The sequence below is a fragment of the Zosterops lateralis genome (assembly GCF_965231275.1).
Source record: "Zosterops lateralis genome assembly, chromosome: 8".
Taxonomy (NCBI): Eukaryota; Metazoa; Chordata; class Aves; order Passeriformes; family Zosteropidae; genus Zosterops; species Zosterops lateralis.
In genome coordinates, this window is record NC_139768.1 from 5,771,655 (window position 1) to 5,788,809 (window position 17,155).

At 36.3% G+C, this 17,155-nt stretch overlaps 1 protein-coding gene across 6 annotated transcripts in view; it reads left to right on the top strand.

The window, feature by feature from the left end:
* KCNMA1 (potassium calcium-activated channel subfamily M alpha 1) overlaps nt 1-17,155 on the top strand; it is a 412,932-nt gene that overhangs the window by 176,069 nt on the left and 219,708 nt on the right. For all 6 annotated transcript variants that reach the window (XM_083866064.1, XM_083866060.1, XM_083866061.1 and 3 more), the window contains exon 3: nt 12,538-12,599. In XM_083866064.1, the coding sequence (XP_083722190.1) occupies nt 12,538-12,599 (62 nt within the window). The remainder of the gene's footprint in view (nt 1-12,537; nt 12,600-17,155) is intronic.

The following is a 17,155-nucleotide window of genomic DNA, read 5'->3' on the forward strand; positions in this document are numbered from 1 at the left end:
GTGTCTAATCTACCTGTAACCATGATGAGTAACCAAACTATGGATTGAGAAGCTGCTTCAGCAAGATCTCTCCAAGGACTGCGTCAGTGCTGCTGGCAGTGATGGTAATGAGTCGGTGCATGGACTTCCTTTCTGAGTCAACACTCTGCCTTGGCACGCTTTTACAAAGGGCTTTGTTGTAAGATTGATCAGAGAGGCATTCTAAGCTTTCAGGCACAATCAGCAAAAGGAATTTTAATTTACAGTTTGAAATTATGAATGCGGAAAGCTCTGTTTTCCAGCTCTGCCTGAGAGTCAGGAAGGAAGCACGTCAGCCAGGCTGTTGAGAAAATTATTTGTTAGTATTAGGGCTTGATAGTATTCGTTGTTGTGCCATGTCATCACTGCAGAATAAATGTTTCTCATTTGCAGATTTGGTATAAACACTTTTCAAGTGTTACTGCCATTTTTTATGTGTCATTGGACAACTTTTAATGATTTTCTTGGTTTTTTTTTTTCCTCACTTTTTCATCCTGTGTGTGGGGCTGTAAGTGCAATGAGCTGGTTCAGAGGAGGGGGAAGGTCACTGGCAAAACCCAGGGGTTGATGAAATTTTGGGTTGATAGAAAACCAAAATAGAACACTTACCCTGATAGTCTTTCTCTTTTACCTGCCAACTTTTCCTGTGCTAGACAAGAACAGTGTCCTTTAGGGAAGGCTGAGCATCAGGTTGTTAGTGGGGTCTCATTGGTTGTAGCACAGTGGAGGAAAGCAGCTGGGAGAGAGAAACTTCTTGTCTCAGGCTGAAGACTTAAATTCTTGTTACAGATAAAGATGTGTTAAAAAGGTAATTTAATTGACATCTGGTATTCAAACTTTCTGTTTAAAAATAAACTCTAGAAAGGTAATCTATTAAAATAAAATGGTTTTTTGAATAAATCAGCATAGGACTGAATCTCTGTAGGAGATCAAGAATAAGTAGAGTTTCAGGAGGCAGGGAAGGAAAGCACATTAAAAGAAAAAAGAAAAGAGTTTACACTTCAACGGCATAATTTACCTTACCAGAATCTCAGCCAGGTTCTGCAGTACTTGCTCAGAGAAAACCACTTTGTCTTTCACAAGGTTTGCTCCTGGATGTTTTTTATAGTTCATGCAAACTATATTTTTTTTCTTGCAATACTTAAAAAAACCAACCTTCAAACCCATTATGTCCCTTCAACTAATGCCCATTCTGTAATATTGTTAAAATGTGAACTAAAGCTGCATATTAACATAAAGACATGGAGTCATAGTAATATATCTTATAAATATCTTTCACCATGACAGGTATGTGATTACCTGGTAGTTTTTCCAATTTTGTTTCCAATTTTTGATTTTCAGAACTGCCTTAGAAAAGAGACTATAGGCTGAAGCAAGCATGCAGAAAAAGGGAAAAAATATGTACCAACTGATATTTATGAGACAGAACATAAGCTGAAGTTGGATGTTCCTCGTTCTCCACCCTCTCTTATGTCTGTGAATAAGACCACAACATAATGAACCTCAGTGGCCTTTCATTCTTAGACCTTTATAAGGGACCCAGTAAAGCAGGTGGGAAGGCAGGCAATTTCCTAGGTCTCTTCCCTCAAGGTGGTGTCTGGATGAAAAACAAGGATGCTGATGAGAAATACTACAGGCTGGCAAAGCCAGGTAGAGATGCAAAGACTCTGGACCAGAGGAAAGGAGGATTTTGAGAAGATAGGTTTTTTTTTTTTTTTTTTTTTTTTTTTTTTTTTTTTGTTTTGTTTTGTTTTGTTTTGTTTTTTTTTTTTTTTGTTTTTTTTTTTTTTTGTTTTGTTTTGTTTTTTTGTTTTTTTTTAATTAAACTCTTCATGTTATATAAAAACATAACAAAAGCCATGACAGCAGAGGGTGAAAGTTAAAGGACCTGACAATGCTGTCACTAGCAAGAGAAAAGGTCTGCTGAGGTAACAGTTGGTTTCAAGGCTGTATTTAGTGATCATTGCTGTATTTTTTAGAAGTAAAGGTACTATACAAGGCTGTTAGAGAGACTTACCTTTGAACTGGATTCTGCAAGCCTTTGGCCATGTGATTATATTTTTTTATCTCTAAACCACATAGAAAAAGGCTCACAATAAAGCTTTCAGTTTTAGAATTATAAGTGCATAGCAAAACAGGAAAGCTCATCTGCAGAGAGCAGGTTGGCTAAATAAATCAGTCTTTGCATCCTAACACAGAAATTGGTCTTTCCATCCTACCACTGAGAAAAATATTCACTGGGAGAAAAGGTTTGTTGTGTAAAAATAGATTTTACATTTGCTTGCTGCATCATTTGTTTTCTGCATTGGTCTTTAGTGATAGTTGCAAATCCCTGATTTAATTTCATACCTTATGTGAATTTCCTATAATTTGGTACATAACTGATGGCATCAAAGGCTTCCCTGCCTTTCTCTGAAATATCAAGATCTGCATATCAGTGCAGTCTTGCACCAAAGTGTGACTCAAGATTTGACCTATAGTAGCATATAATTATGCTTATGCCGATTTTACCTAGGATAAAAGGAAAAAAATGATGTGCTCACGTTTTTTCAAGTTGCAGAAACCACTCTATGGACATTTTTTCCATGTATTTCCAAAGCTCACTGAGAATGTCTCTCTTACTGTGAGTGAATGCTTGCCCAGAAACTAAGATCACCACAACCCTGAACAGTCTACTTTAGGTTTAGCTGCTCCAGTAAAATTGTTAAATTTTATTTTCTAATTATGTGCAGAACTCACATCTCATTATCAATGACTGTGTCAAATAATTAATTGGCAGGCTTTTCAGTTCAAATTAGTCTAAAAACCAAAAGAGCTCACATTGTCTATATTTTTGTTGCTGTGGGAAATTGAGAGGCCTGATAAGAATTATATTTTGACACAGCCTCTGTAAAACTATTGAGGTTCATGCCTTTGTTTAGAACTACCAGATATCTTAAGACTAAATGACTGAAATGATTAAAATTTAGTGAGTGCTACAATTTACAATGCTCAGATTTACTCTCTATCATTTTCTTTTGTACGCTAATTAAAGGCAGCTTTTTGTATTCATGAATTCCCATGTGTAGCTGGATGAATAAGTAGGTTTAGATTTATTCCTGGTGATAAAAAGTCAATTTTTCCATCTTCAAAGCAGATTGGTATGAGAGAGATTTTCCTATGGTTATCAGTCAAAGCTATCAATTTTGCAAAACGACTGAAGGACAAACAATGGCAGAGAAAAAGGAGGAGAAAGATGCTTAAAAAGGTGACTGTCAAAAATACTGTGCTCTTTATCTCTATTGCCAAGTTTCCCCTAGTTTTCTTTGTTCATTTTGCTCATTGATAGTCCTGTATTTGATATCTCTATTAATTGTCACAGAAAACTTCTGATGTTGTTGACATTGAGCTGTGCTAAGTCACTGGGCAGACAACATGACTTTTCAGGAGCTGTGGGCTCCTGAAAATCCTCATGGGAATGTCCAAAGGTTTAGTGGTCCCTTTTAAAAAGTCATGTTGATGGCTGCCTCTCTTTAGAAGTCTGTGAAACAGTTACAGAGTTTTCTAGACTTACAGTAGTAGTTAACCAATGTATTTGCAAATATCAGAAATTGTTACATTCTATGTTTGGTCTGGAAATAAAGTGCTGAATTATAGTTATTATATTATATTATAAAAGATTTAAGAAAAAACCCATGTTAGGTAATGGTACATGGAAGATGAGAGCTGTAATGTTAGTACTGCAGCAGCAAACTCTTTTTGCAGCCTGTCACATGCATTTAGCAGTGAGTCTTTTCCCTTCTGTGTTTTGTTTTCATAATGTTTTAAAGTACATTCTTTGACAAGCATTCAAATGCTCTGTCCTGTGCTGAATGATTTCAGCATTCTTGATTCAGTGTTTTTCTTGAATGAAATTTTATTAGGCTTTACTGAAGCCAAGAACTTCTAATTTTTCAAATGTGTCCACAGATGTATCTACCTTTGCTGTATGTGTGAGTTCTTGTGACTAAGAACCCAAACAGTTCAAATGGCAGGTATTTGCTTCTGTGTTTGTGGAGTTCTGCTGTTTGAAAATTCAGGAATAGTAGCAGGAAATCTGAGTAACAGAAAATCTGAAAATTTACCAATTTATTCCATTATAAAACCTTAGCAAGGTTTTATAATGGAAGGGGGAGTAACCTCTTTCTCTAATTCTTTGAACATTTATTGGCATGACTGTCTGTTGTGTAGGTTGCATGTCAGACTTATGTCAAAATAACTGAGGAATGTGATGATTCCTTTTGTCTGCCATACAATCTAGTGTTAATTTGAATGTATAAGGTAAATAATCTCATTAAATGCAATCCTTAAAGTGATTCATTCACAAAGAAATATATTTCCTTTTAGTAATTTCTTATGACAGGGCAGTAAAGCTTGAGTTCCATTTAAGTGTACTGTTAATATGAATAATATTGTACCAAAGCTCTGTGAATTGGAGGGAAAGGCCTAAATTCTCAGAAAGTCCACATTTTCAACTGCATTTTTTCTTGAGGACTTCTTTGAGTGGTTTTCTTACCTCAATCCCTCCACTTCAGAAATATCTTTCTGATTTAAGCATTTTAAAGAAGCAGCATCTTGTTTAGCCTACTGTATTATTTATTATTATTATTATTATTTTCTGGTATTTTTACCACTGTTCTTTGTTTTCTGTATTTCTTTGACAATTTCTTAGGTGTTCTTGTATTTTGTTGTCAGTTACCAAACTGTGAATGGTAACTGATGAGGAGTACAGTGTATTGAAGTAAGGACAAGAAATGTGAAATTAGTTTTTGTGGTTTTGTTGGGTTTTTAAATTAATATTGTAATGGGTTTTTTAATATTTTAAGAAATAGACAATTGCTTAATTCAAAAGGACAGCATTTTTTAGTAAATTTTTTTTTTTTTTTTTTTTTTTTTTTTTTTTTTTTTTTTTTTTTTTTTTCAATTTATTGATTTTCAGTTCTGTATTTGTGGCATTACAGATACAGGGGTGGGTTGGCAAATGACGACATTACGTTTTACGGGTAAATATATTTATTTGATTTCAGTTGATTAGTTTCCAAGATGTTGCACCATCAGATAGTTAGATTATTTTATAAATTAATTTTAAAGAATTTGATTGTGGTTTTGGGGTAATACCTTGTCTTTCATTCTTTCCAGCAATTAGTGAACTTTTGTTTTCTAAGATGTCCCATGCACAGATGGAGGATTTTTTTTGTGTAGGCGCTATAGAAAAAAGCGCAGAAGTCTCTGCTTGCTTCTTCATCTTGCCTTCTTCACTTTGTTTAGCCAGAGATAGGGCGAAGTATTGTTAGAACAATTGTTCCAGCTGAAGTTCCCTGGTTCCAATTCTTCATGTGGAGACAAACCCCTTTTGTCACAACTGAAGCACAGTAACGTAGAAACAAAGAAAAAATTAATGACTACATGCTGTGTTTCAAGGTCTGAGAGAGTGCCCAGAGGCTTTCTTGGCTGAGCAGTGGCCATGGGGCTGGGAATAATCAGCCACAGGTACCTGTGGTGCTCTGGTGCTGTGCAGTGTGTGACAGGGGGACCCTGCCCTGGCTTCTTTGGCCTTTTTGTGCAGTTTTGCAGCTGTGCTGGTTGGTTTTCATTTTTGTGGTATCTGATTGACAGCTCATCACTGGTCTCTCTAAATCATGTTGTGGTTTGAAAGCAAAACGAGTGAGAGGCTCCAAGTCAGAAATACAATTTAATAAGAAGAAAGTTAAAAAGTAAAATAAAATAAAATTCAATAATACAAAAGACCACTGACAGTCAGAACACACCCTGAGCAGGGTGGTGGGAGCAGTCCAGGTGAGGTGCTCTTCCTGAAGCAGTGATCCTGTAGAAAGGTCTGGGAGCTCTGCTCCTCTGGGAATCCAGTGGCTCAGGGCTGCTTGTCCTGTCCCAAATCCCAGATTCTCTCCAGGTGGGAATGCTTGGCTCCTCCCCCTGGGCATTGGGAGCATCTCCCAATGGGATGAGGAGTCGTGCAGTGGCTCCTTGATGGCCCATTAAACAGAGAGAGCTCCTGGAGGGAGTTCCCTGTGAGTCCTGGGCAAGGCATTGATGGGCCATGAGCAGAAGAGCCCAAAGGAGGGGCCTGGGAAAACACTGCCCCACCTGGTTCCAGCAGCTCATGGAGATGGTGATAGATAAATACTTTGTGTACATCCTACACTACAACTCAGAACAAACAACATTCCCTTGGGGTTATTGGCAGCCCTTATCTGCAGTGGGACAGGGAGGAGCTTGGAAAGGAGAGCACTGACATCCATCCACAGTGGTTGGTGGGTGGTGGTCACCAGCAGAACACTTTTGCTCAGCCAGTCACGCTTCTGCTGGAAATCTGTGAGAGTTATTCTCCTCTCAGTATAAAAAGAGTGAATTTGACATTAATTTGGGTGACTGCTAAGTAATCAGGAGGAAGAACCTTTTAGATTGGAGAGGAGAAAAGCCCCTTGAATGTGTGTGCAGTTATTTGCAGACACACAATGCAATCCACTTAGCTCTAGCAAGTGGCACATTTTGATGGAAAGTACTGCTATTTTTTTTTTTTTTGACTAATGATACTGAATTGGAAAAGTTGCACGTATTTTAATTGGTGATATTGCCAGGCACTCTCCCAGCAAACCTAATTAACTTCAAGCTACAGAGCACCATTAACAGATGGGACTTTTTGTCTTGTATTTTTTCACTAATTAGAAAATCGCAGTCTTTTCACATTTTTGGATTAAACAGAAATTTTCATTTTATTGTCAATATGTCAGTAGAAAGTTGAGAAAAAAGAACCCAATCTGTATAAAGAAAACAAAATAAAGCTGAAATATTATCATATATTGAATCATGTACAGAACAGATCACAGCAAAAAAAATGCTCCTTTTAAAAATTTTTTCTTCAAATGAGATTGGAAATACCTGTGGAAAAGTACATGAAGGTATTTTTTTTGTTTGTTTGCTTTCTGGTTTGATTTTTCGTATTTCTGAGTCTGATGTCTACTCTAATAATTTCTTAATTTTGGTTTCACAGCATTCCTTGTAATAAGCAGTCTGCTCAAATGAGAGTTAGTCTGTTCAAGTCTGTGTAAGAAAGCTGAATCTTTTATTGGAGAGAGAATAAAACAGCTTGTGGCAGGCAGACTGAATTTGCTAGTTCTTAGTGTGGTTTCATTCAGAGATGCTCCATATTCTATTCCCAGTGACCTGTTACATCAGTTACTTACTACAGAATTACTGCTCTGATGCATAAATTCAGTATTTGGGTGCTAAATATGTTTTTTTTTTTTTTTTTTTTTTTTTTTTTTTTTTTTTTTTTGGTAACTCTTTGTCTGCTGTATGTACTTTCTGTCCCAGAAGTGTTGTTTCTATATTTCTTATCAGTGTTACTCAAGTCTGTAAAAAGAGATGCATTACATATGAACTCTATTTTTAAAAGATATATTTACCATAAATACAGAATTTTAGTTTTAGCAATAAATTAAAACCTTACTATATGGGGTAGTAACTTAGCAATACCAAAAATATGATGACTGTATTAGTTACCATAAAATTTAATAGCTAATTAACTTTTTAGTTAACTCCTTTTTGTGTAATAACAGTAAAGAAAAAACAAAATCAGAAAATTTAACAGAAAAGAAATTACTTGCGTGTAAACACTTTCGAGTCTGGGTTTCTGAGAAGTTTTTAATGTGGCTGTAAAATTTGCAAAGTTTGGATTTAGTGCTTTAACTGCTTCAAGCTCAAAACTAAGAGTTAGTAAAGTCTCTTCAGAGTTGTGTGGTCTTGAACCTTTTCTGACTTCCCTGAAAAATGGGGATGCTCATCATCTGGCTTGAAGGTGCTTTAGTTGCTTCTAGAATTGGGTGTTAAATCCTAGTTGACATTCAAAGACTGGAAAAAATAGTAGAAATAAAGATTATGGGCTTTTTTTTATTTTTCCTGCCTTTTCTGCATGCTAAGTGGTAGGATCACAAAGTCACTGAGACAGATTTAATAGCTAGGACACTGCTCAGAACACAGAACCCTCCAGATTCATCACTGTTGGCATGTACCCTGTCAACAAGAGCAGGTCCTGGCTGTGCAATTTGCACTCTGCCTGTATTTGCATGAGAGTCACTGCATATATCACTGCTGCCTGGTCACAGTATTATGTCCTGTCAAGTATGACTCTTATACAGGGAATATATTAACAGCAAAATCTGTTTTCCTGCATTTTTTGAATAAAAGGTAAATTTTCCCAGTTTCTTTGAGCTTTTCATTTAGTACTGCTGGTGGGAACAAGATGGAATCTCGTTTAGTCACTTCATCTTTCTCCTCCTATTCACTTCAGCCATCATTTGCTTGTGTTTCATGGTTTATTCTTGGAAGGTGGCTCACAACTGGTGCATGCTTAATTTTCTTTAAAGAGAAGAACAATGGCATGAAATGCAGTTATTCTAGAAAATATTAAGAGAGCATTTCATCAATAAAAAATATGATCTCCACACCTGAGTGTATGTTCTCCATAACTAATTATAAATATAAAAACTAATCGAATTTTATTTTAAACCACAGTTGATAAAACTGAGTATCTTATTAACAGAATTTACTGTGTGAATTCTGTAGAAGTGAAAACTAAATGAATTTCAAAAAATATTAATGGGCAGCCTAGTATATTCTAAGCATTATGGTACCCTTTGGGTTGAATTATTTAACCATAGAATAAGATTTGAAAGAAAAATTTTTGAAGAACACTACAGAACAGATTGTTGTCAGAAAAAAAGAGCTCTCTGATGCCCTGAGGTGTTAGGGGTTACAGATTTCTGAAAGGTTTCTTCTTTTCACTGCATACTTCCTATTTCAATACTTAATTTTGGAGGAAAATAAAAAGAGATGATGATTCCTTTTTGATTTTTCTGCTTTGCCTCTCGACTTCTATGCTATTTTGTATTAATTATGTTTGGATAATTTCATCTTGTATAAGCAAGAATTTGCCTTTGAAACTTCAAAGAGTTCTGTTTTGATGTTCACAGAATAATCAAGTATTACAGGGTATGAGAGACTGAAGTTTCTGCTCTGGAGTCCCTACATGGCTCTTCATTATTTACTGTAGCCCTCCTGTCTAATGTGACCAACCTTTCAGTTTTCCCTTTTTTCTTCAATGATGCAGTTCTGGCGTTGTAGGGGGAACAGTGCCACCCCTTGGATTATCCCTTTGTTACATAGGCTGGGCCCTGCCAGGTGAGATTAACTGGGACAGCGTTTCTCAGAGCTGGTGCTTCCCTGTTATTGTGATAACACCCTTATCAAAACTCCCTTTTTTTTTCTTTCTCCTTTTTCTTTTTGTATTTATTATGCATGCCTAAATTTTGACTCCAGTCAAAGCGCTTTTAGAGCATCTTGGAATCAGTAAATACATTTTTAATTTTCCTTAGATGGAATTTATCTGCAGTTTCTCTGATTCTTGCCTTGGAAAGGTGTTCTACACTTTTGTTGAAATCTGGGGCTGGATTTTCTCTCTTATTTTTTTTAATGAAAGATTTGAGGATATGCAGCAACTATTCCATGTATTTCCTCCTCTTTCCTTTAATCAGATTGATGTTTAATTTGTCAGTAAGTACTTAGTATAGCTGTTAGCAGATGAGTTCACATTTCTCAATCTTAAACAAACAGCAGGCTATTACAAATTAAAGGATTCTTTCCTTCTGTACAGAGAGGTTATAATGGATGTGTAGCATTGCAAAATGCTTTGGCAAATGCATTGAAATAATAAGCAGAGCAAGCAAGCTTCTTGCCATGGCCTAGTTAATGAAAAAGGCAGTAATTCACTTACATATGTGCTTTTCCCTCACTCAGGTTCTAGTTGCTGTGAATTTGGGGTGTGGGTCTGTTTGTGACACCCCTCAAGCATAGTAAGGTCTCTAAAATAGACATTATCCCCCCAGGCAATCTAGGGAAGACTAGAACAAACTCAGTAATTGTCATCCTGGGGCTGAATAACCAGGTTACACTCCACTTCATTTAGATGGGAATACAGCAAAGAACTTGCATCTGAGATTTTATCAGGTAGCATATAAGAGTTTGGGGTTTGTTTAAATCTATTTCTTTGTCTTCTTTTTTTAAATTTTAGTATAACCCAAGTGGTTCAGGGTCTGCTTTTTCCACACACTTGATGGTTTCAAGTTCAGCTCAATTTCTCTGTCACTAAACAGAGGAAAAATGTGTTTCTCTGCTAGCAGGAAAAAGAAATGGAGTTTCAGATTCCATTCTCTTCTGATACCCTTTCTGTGATTCTTTGAGACATTATGAATCATGTTAGGGATGTGTTTCAAGGCAGTAGAAGAGAAAATAAGCCTTGATTTAAAATCAGGTATATATATACTACACAAGGGCAATGTTGTAGTCTTGCATACATACATATCTCACTGCTTGGTGTAGCATGGGAATCTGGAGCTGGTTGCAAAATACAGATATTTGCATTTTAGTGCCAGTTACACAAACTGTCACAGAGTAAAAGCCTTAAGTGTTTTGGAAGGTCTCACCCAGAACCTCTGTAACATTTAGCAGCACAGTGATGAGTAATAAGGGATTGGATAGAACTGAAATGTGAGGCTGATACAGTGTTGTGCTGGGTTTGCTCTGCAAGACTCCTCTGGGTAGGAGGCAATGACTGAATGTTGTTACTGAAGACTTACTATGTGAAAAGGAAAATAAAAGACCTTTAAGTTTTACGGAGTCCTTGTGTACTTTGTGAAACTTGAAGGAATGACAGGAGTATTTATAGAGTCCCAAATGGATTGCAAGTTTAGTTTTTCAAATTTAATTTTTAGCATTAAATGGTCATTTCAGCATTCTGTAACCAAAGACTTCTGTTGTGGGGTGAATCTCTTGTTTACTTTGGCTTTTTTGGGTTTGTTTCTTTCTTCTATTCTTTACTTTTGTTATTTGTAGACTATTTGCTTTGGGTTTTTATAGTTGTTTTCTTTTTTTTTCTTTTTTTAAGAGATGTCTATATTTAATAGTGGTTTTGAGGGTGCTGTTAGTGTAGAAATGGTTCCACAGAATGCAGGGAAAAACATTACCACTAATGCTTGACTTTAAGTTATTTAAAGGTGAATGGCTGTGTTTAAAACTGGTTTGGGAAAAATCAGAATTTTTTCCGAAATTGTAAGCTCTATGTTCTCACAACACTCCAGCACTTTTTAAAATTCTGGTTTTTACAAAAATGAATACTTTCTCTGAAATGGATTGATAATAAATAATGGAGCAGATTAGATTCAGATTGAAACTGTGATTGTGTGTAGCTTGGAGTATTCCAACAGGTAGGGCAGAGTGTGCATAATAATTTGATTCCCACTATGTTAATTCAGAGAAAATGGGCGTTGGGATCACTGCTAATCATAATTTGGGGTATATTATCAGATGACAATCCACAAGTTCTATTCACCACTATAATTTTCTGTGATGGTGAGACTCCTATCAGTTGATACGAATTTATTAGTTTATTTCACCTTGCAACACCTGTACACAATGAAAGAAGATTTAAACTCTAGATGTTAACATTATATTAGACTTAGGTAGTAAAAGTGTTTTTTCAATGAATTTCATATGTAGGTTCTTGAATTTGACAGACAGGTCTCACTGGTTCTGGTGATAATGCATCTGATAAGACAACAGATACTTGTACTCAGGCAAAATACCTTTTTTCAGACATTCACAAAGTAAAAAGTGTTGTGGTCAACAAGATATAAAAGTAAGGAAAAATAATTTAAGCTTTCAGTTGAACAGTTACTTTAACAAGTAGTAGTAATTATGCAATATTAATACATTAATGAGTTTATCTTATTGGAAGGTATGCGCATGTTTGATATTGGCCATGCAGATATTCAGAGTTTAGTGTTAATTATTATACCTTTCTTCAGATACTGCCTTTACAGCATTGAGTGATAGCTGAGAGCAGAGAAACATCTGCATTGTTTCAGAAAGTCTACTTAGAATGAAAAGGTTGTGTGTTCTCTCCTTATTCTGTGCTCCTCAGTCAGGCTTGTTCATAGTACAGCAGCTTCAGAAGGAGGTCTGAAGCCTCTATTGAATGAAGATGTTTTTATTCCAGTGCTCATCTGTAGCTTTAACTTCACACTGTCAACAAAAGTTCTAACTGTCATGATGTGCTGCATCAGGTATTGCTTTAAACTGTCTGAAAGTTCAGACAGGAAATCTGTCCTGGAGTTTTTCTGTGGGTTTCACAGCCATGTGTATAAATGGAAGTTCAGTCTAATCTCTTGTCACTTTTGGTTTATGCACCAATGAGCAATCCTGAAGGATGGGTCTGGTAAAGCCAGATTATCTCTTTTTCAATGCAAGAAAGCATTCTATGATAATATATAATGTTCAAAATTTTCAAGCAGGAGTAGTTTTCTAAAGAAAATTAGAGCTGAAATTAAACTAGCTTGTGATTTATATTTTTTGTCCTTTTTTTGTATGTAAAAGAATAAATGATTAATGTTGTTTAATAATTACACTTTTTCTTTTCTTTTGTAGGTTGTCTTAGTCTTCGCTCTTAGTATTGGTGCTCTTGTAATATACTTCATAGATTCATCAAAGTGAGTATTTGAGTACATTTTCCTTTCTCTCCTTTCCTGCAGCAATTACACATCTCTAAATTTCTCCATTCATCTACTTCAAATCAGTGCTTGGTCTCATCGCCTGAGTGCAAAGAACTTTATGATAGCACAGGTTCTACAAAAATAACCCAAGAATGGGAAAAAAAAAATCACATAAACTAAATTGAGCACAATCACATTTGATCTGTAGAATGGAGAGGAAAACTACTTTTGTGTTACTGAGATTATTCATACTATTGCAAAATTACAGTTTTTATATTCATTACGCATGTGTAAAATCTTTCAAAATCTAGACTAGGATAAGAAATACAGGCTAAAAATGTTTGTCAGAAAATTACAGTTTGGAGGAGGAAAAAAGCATCTTGGGGGACTGATAAAAACACTTCTGAAAACCTCTGCATGAATTAGACAGTACAAGCATTGTACCTTGCATCTCTGTATTTCCAGCTTCTGAGCGTGGTGGGTTTCCACCAAGATAAGGTGAACTACTATGTGTCTGCAAAGCATCTCAGTATTTTTTTAGGTTTACACTGATGTTTTCATACAGTGTTGTGGTTTTGGCCAGGCAATAGAAAGTTTCCTCAAGCTGTGGTGGTTTGATAGAAATGAGGGTAACTCAGACCATGTCCTGATATCGCTTGTACTCCCCCCTTGTGTTCACATCCAGCTGGACATTGTCAGTGTTGTAACAGGCAGATTGGTAGCCTAACACAGAAGAAACAAATAAAAAGGGACTTAAAAAAAAAAATACTCTTCCTTGAATACAATTCTTTTGGGAGAGTGATATTCTGAAGAATCAATAACAATTTAAAGTTCTGTGATGACGTGCTTACTGTTTTTCTCTGAACTAGTTTAAGGCTTTCCATTACTGCAACAGTTAAGATTGTACTTCAGAGTCAGTCTGTGTGAACCTGCCTGCTGTGTGTGGTGGTGGTTATGTTCTGAAACAGTCATTCTGTGACTCAGAAAATCAAACATTCCACTGTTGACATCTGTACATCCTGATATTTAGGAGTGTGGTGGCCCCAGCAAAAGGCATTCTTGGATACATGGGTGCCAGCCAGCTCTGTGTTGTGAGAGTTTGAAGACGTAGATGTGTCAAGTATAATGCAAATAACTGAGGTAGAGATATTTTTTTGTGAAGAGGAGCCAAGGGGTGGGAAAACTCAAATTCTGTCTTGAGCACCCTTGAAGTGAGGACAATTGGTTTTATTTCTTAACATTGCAATGAGTGTTTCTGTTAATTTTAGAAATTTTTCCTTAATACATCACCACTTAAGTATGAAAGGTGGTCCTTTTCTGAAAACCTTTGTAAAACTTTTTAAAGCAAATCTTCTGGATGCCTGATATTTCCAGATTGAAAGTGTGGAATAGACTAAAACCTGTTTCTACTCATGTTTCAATTTCAGATCGGCTACAGCTATGTGTTGGGGTAATTGTTTTTTGTGAAACTAATGGAATATATGATGAATTTTAGGCACTGCATTTGTGAGTCTTTGATTGTTTTCCTCAAGGAGAGGAAAGCTGACAACACGGGATAGTCTCGGGGACACTTGAGCTTTCTTTGGGCCACCTAATCCATGTATTGCTACCAGAATATTGATTGCTTGATCAACAAGTGTTTTAACTGGGCATTTCTCTGGGTTTTCAGTCAACATTTCACTTGTGCTGCAGTTTAAATTCAGAAACATGAAGTTAGCATACTGTACTTCTAGACTTTTTCCTCAGTTTCTCCTCCTTTCTCCCCTCTTACCCTCATTTGTTTCTACACATACATCTTGGTATTTTCTGTGTGTGTGGGTTTTTTTTTTTTTTTTTTTTTAACGTGGTTTTGGTTTTTTTTTTGGTAAATGCTTAATTCATGCTAGAAACACTCCAGATTTATCCCCAAAGGGGAAAATTCTGCTTTATTTTATTGTGCCGACCTGACACCCATTTCAGCAATGCAGAATCAAATACAATGTTGTATCAGTCTATCTAAGATCCATCCACAAGTGCATGCTTGGAAAAAGCCATTCCTTTGAGAATTTGGTCTAGCAGGAAATAATGAAGGTAGGGTGAGAGGAATGCTCATGATATCCTCATCAGAACAGCTGGAACAACAGAGGCTGCAGCTTGCCAGGATCAGGGGAGACAAATAGGTTTTAGTGCTCCCACTAGAGAGGTGGTGACGTGCACACCAAGGTGAGCTTTTCCTTAATGATGCATTCCAGAGCTGGTTTGTTCTGCCTGGCCATGGACTCTACCCTGTTACTGGTTCTTATGTGGAGGGTTAGAAAAATGCTGTCTTCAACCCAAAGCTGAAGAGTGCTGGTGTGAGCAGTCGTCTCATAGATCTTGCCCGTGATCTGTTCATCCAAGACCCTTAATCAGGCTACAGATTTATAGATGCAGTCATGGTATGTCCACAGAGGAATCCTGCAGGACTTCATACTGAAGGGGCATCAAAGAAAGATGAGATAAACAACACTCTTACATTAGATACTGAAGAGAAGAGTTGAAAAGACCACAGAGTTTTTTTCAAGCAAGCATGTGTCATGATTAATTTTAGTATGAAAACTGAATTGAAGTATGAAGGTTGTCACAGCTGTGAAAGGAGGGTAAACTAAGAGCATTTTTATGTTACCCAGTTCATCACTCTGACAGACACTCTGCCAGAGTAGTACCAGATGAAATGGCACATCCAGTGCAATCCTCTTTGGAGAGATCTGAGCTCAGAAAATGGTGCAGCTTCAGCATCCTCCATACCAGTTAGTCCTACATCTCAGCAGAGCCAATTAAGTAGCTTTGTGTTGCAGTAAAATATTTCTGTACTGATTCTGTTTCTGGTACAAACTTGGAATTCTGCACCAGACTTTATCACAAAAAACGGGCACAATTATGTCCATATACATCTCCTTTGTGCTTTTCACAAACTGCATCTATTCTTAGTCAAATATGACTTTCCTTAAAGCTTTATATGTTTCTAAAATTATCAGAAAACACCCTACATACATTCCACATCTCCATATCCCTTTCATCAGTACTATCACAGGGAGGAGAGCACAAATCAGTACTTTTAGCCACCTCAAACTATTAATCAAATAATTTTAAAGGAAGATGGAAACATCTTAGATGTTAAGCCACCTTGTCATTGCTATTTCATTGTTGACATTCTGACCACTGCATCATTATTCTTTTGTCCAACTTCTATTATATATATAAAGTATCCACAAATATATCTGACTGCGTAAAAGTTCATTCTTAGACACATATTAATTCTATTTTTGTGCTTCATTCTCTACGTGGATGATCATTTTAAAGGATTGTGATTCTCTCTAGGAAAACAGTTTCCTTGGGCTTCTTCCTGTGGTACCATTGAGCTCATTTTTTGGGTCTTGTCTCTGTTGTATAGGGTGAAGCCACTCTTTCTCACCCATGCTAAGAGTAAGAATTTATGATTCCAACCTCAGTGATTTTGTCTACTTGTTTAGTAGCAATTTAGCTGGAAACATGGTAGAGATACTATACTAGAACTTGCTTAGCAAAACAATGCTGCAACATGAAAAGTCTGATTTCTTGTTTTGGAGGATTCATGCTGGTTGCTTGCCATTGCATGGGAATAAATTAGGAAGGAAGGATGCATTGGAAATCTATATATTCTGTTTGAGAAGTTTCCTGTGTGACAGTACAAGGAGAAAAATGTCATTAGCAAGTTCTCTTGGAAAGTTTTACTAGGAAAAAACCCCCAAAACTAAAAGCAGCCCTTTGTTTCCAGTCCTTATGAATTCTCTTTTATTATGGGAATGTTTGAGGATAAGTTGTTGATAGTGTACTGTGTTTGGCTTTCCTGCTTGTTTGCTACTTGCTTCTGTGTTTTGTCTTCTGAAAGGCATTTGATTTTGCTCAGCAAAATGTTCTACAAAAATACTGCCAGCCTGGTGAGGATGATTTATTTAAATTTATTACAGATACAGTATCCAGGAGAATTCTGCACAGGAGAATTCACAAAATCTTTATTTGTTTAGGCTGTGTTACCCCTTTTACAGACTTGTATGTGGTATGAAGTTTATCTGAATAGTTCAGTAAGTCTGTGTAAACATAAACACTCCGGTGGTTTTAGATACCAATCTCATTTTCATTACAAATCATTAGGCTTTTCCATATTAACTGTAATAATCTGCTGAACATTTTGATGACTCCTTCTTGGTTTCATGGCCCTTCAAGGAAACAGCAATTTTAATTTTAGTTGTAAATCAGCAATGCTGAATCTGAATTTTGAGTGGATCTCTTTGACCTGATGTATAAAAAAAAATGAAGATGAGTCTAACAGGATCAGAAATCAGTTCATAGAAAAAGTTCAGTTTGAGCTTTGATTTAATTGTAGTTTTCAGGTTACAGCTTGGTTTTCTGAATGTGTTATTTCTTTTCAATTTGCAAGATGTATAAAAGATTGATTTTTTTTTTTTCCCCTCAAGTAACCAGTTTTAGGGCTATGCTGTATCATTTTGCTGAGGATATCCTGTGCAGTTCATGGTTGTGTCCTCTGAAGGATT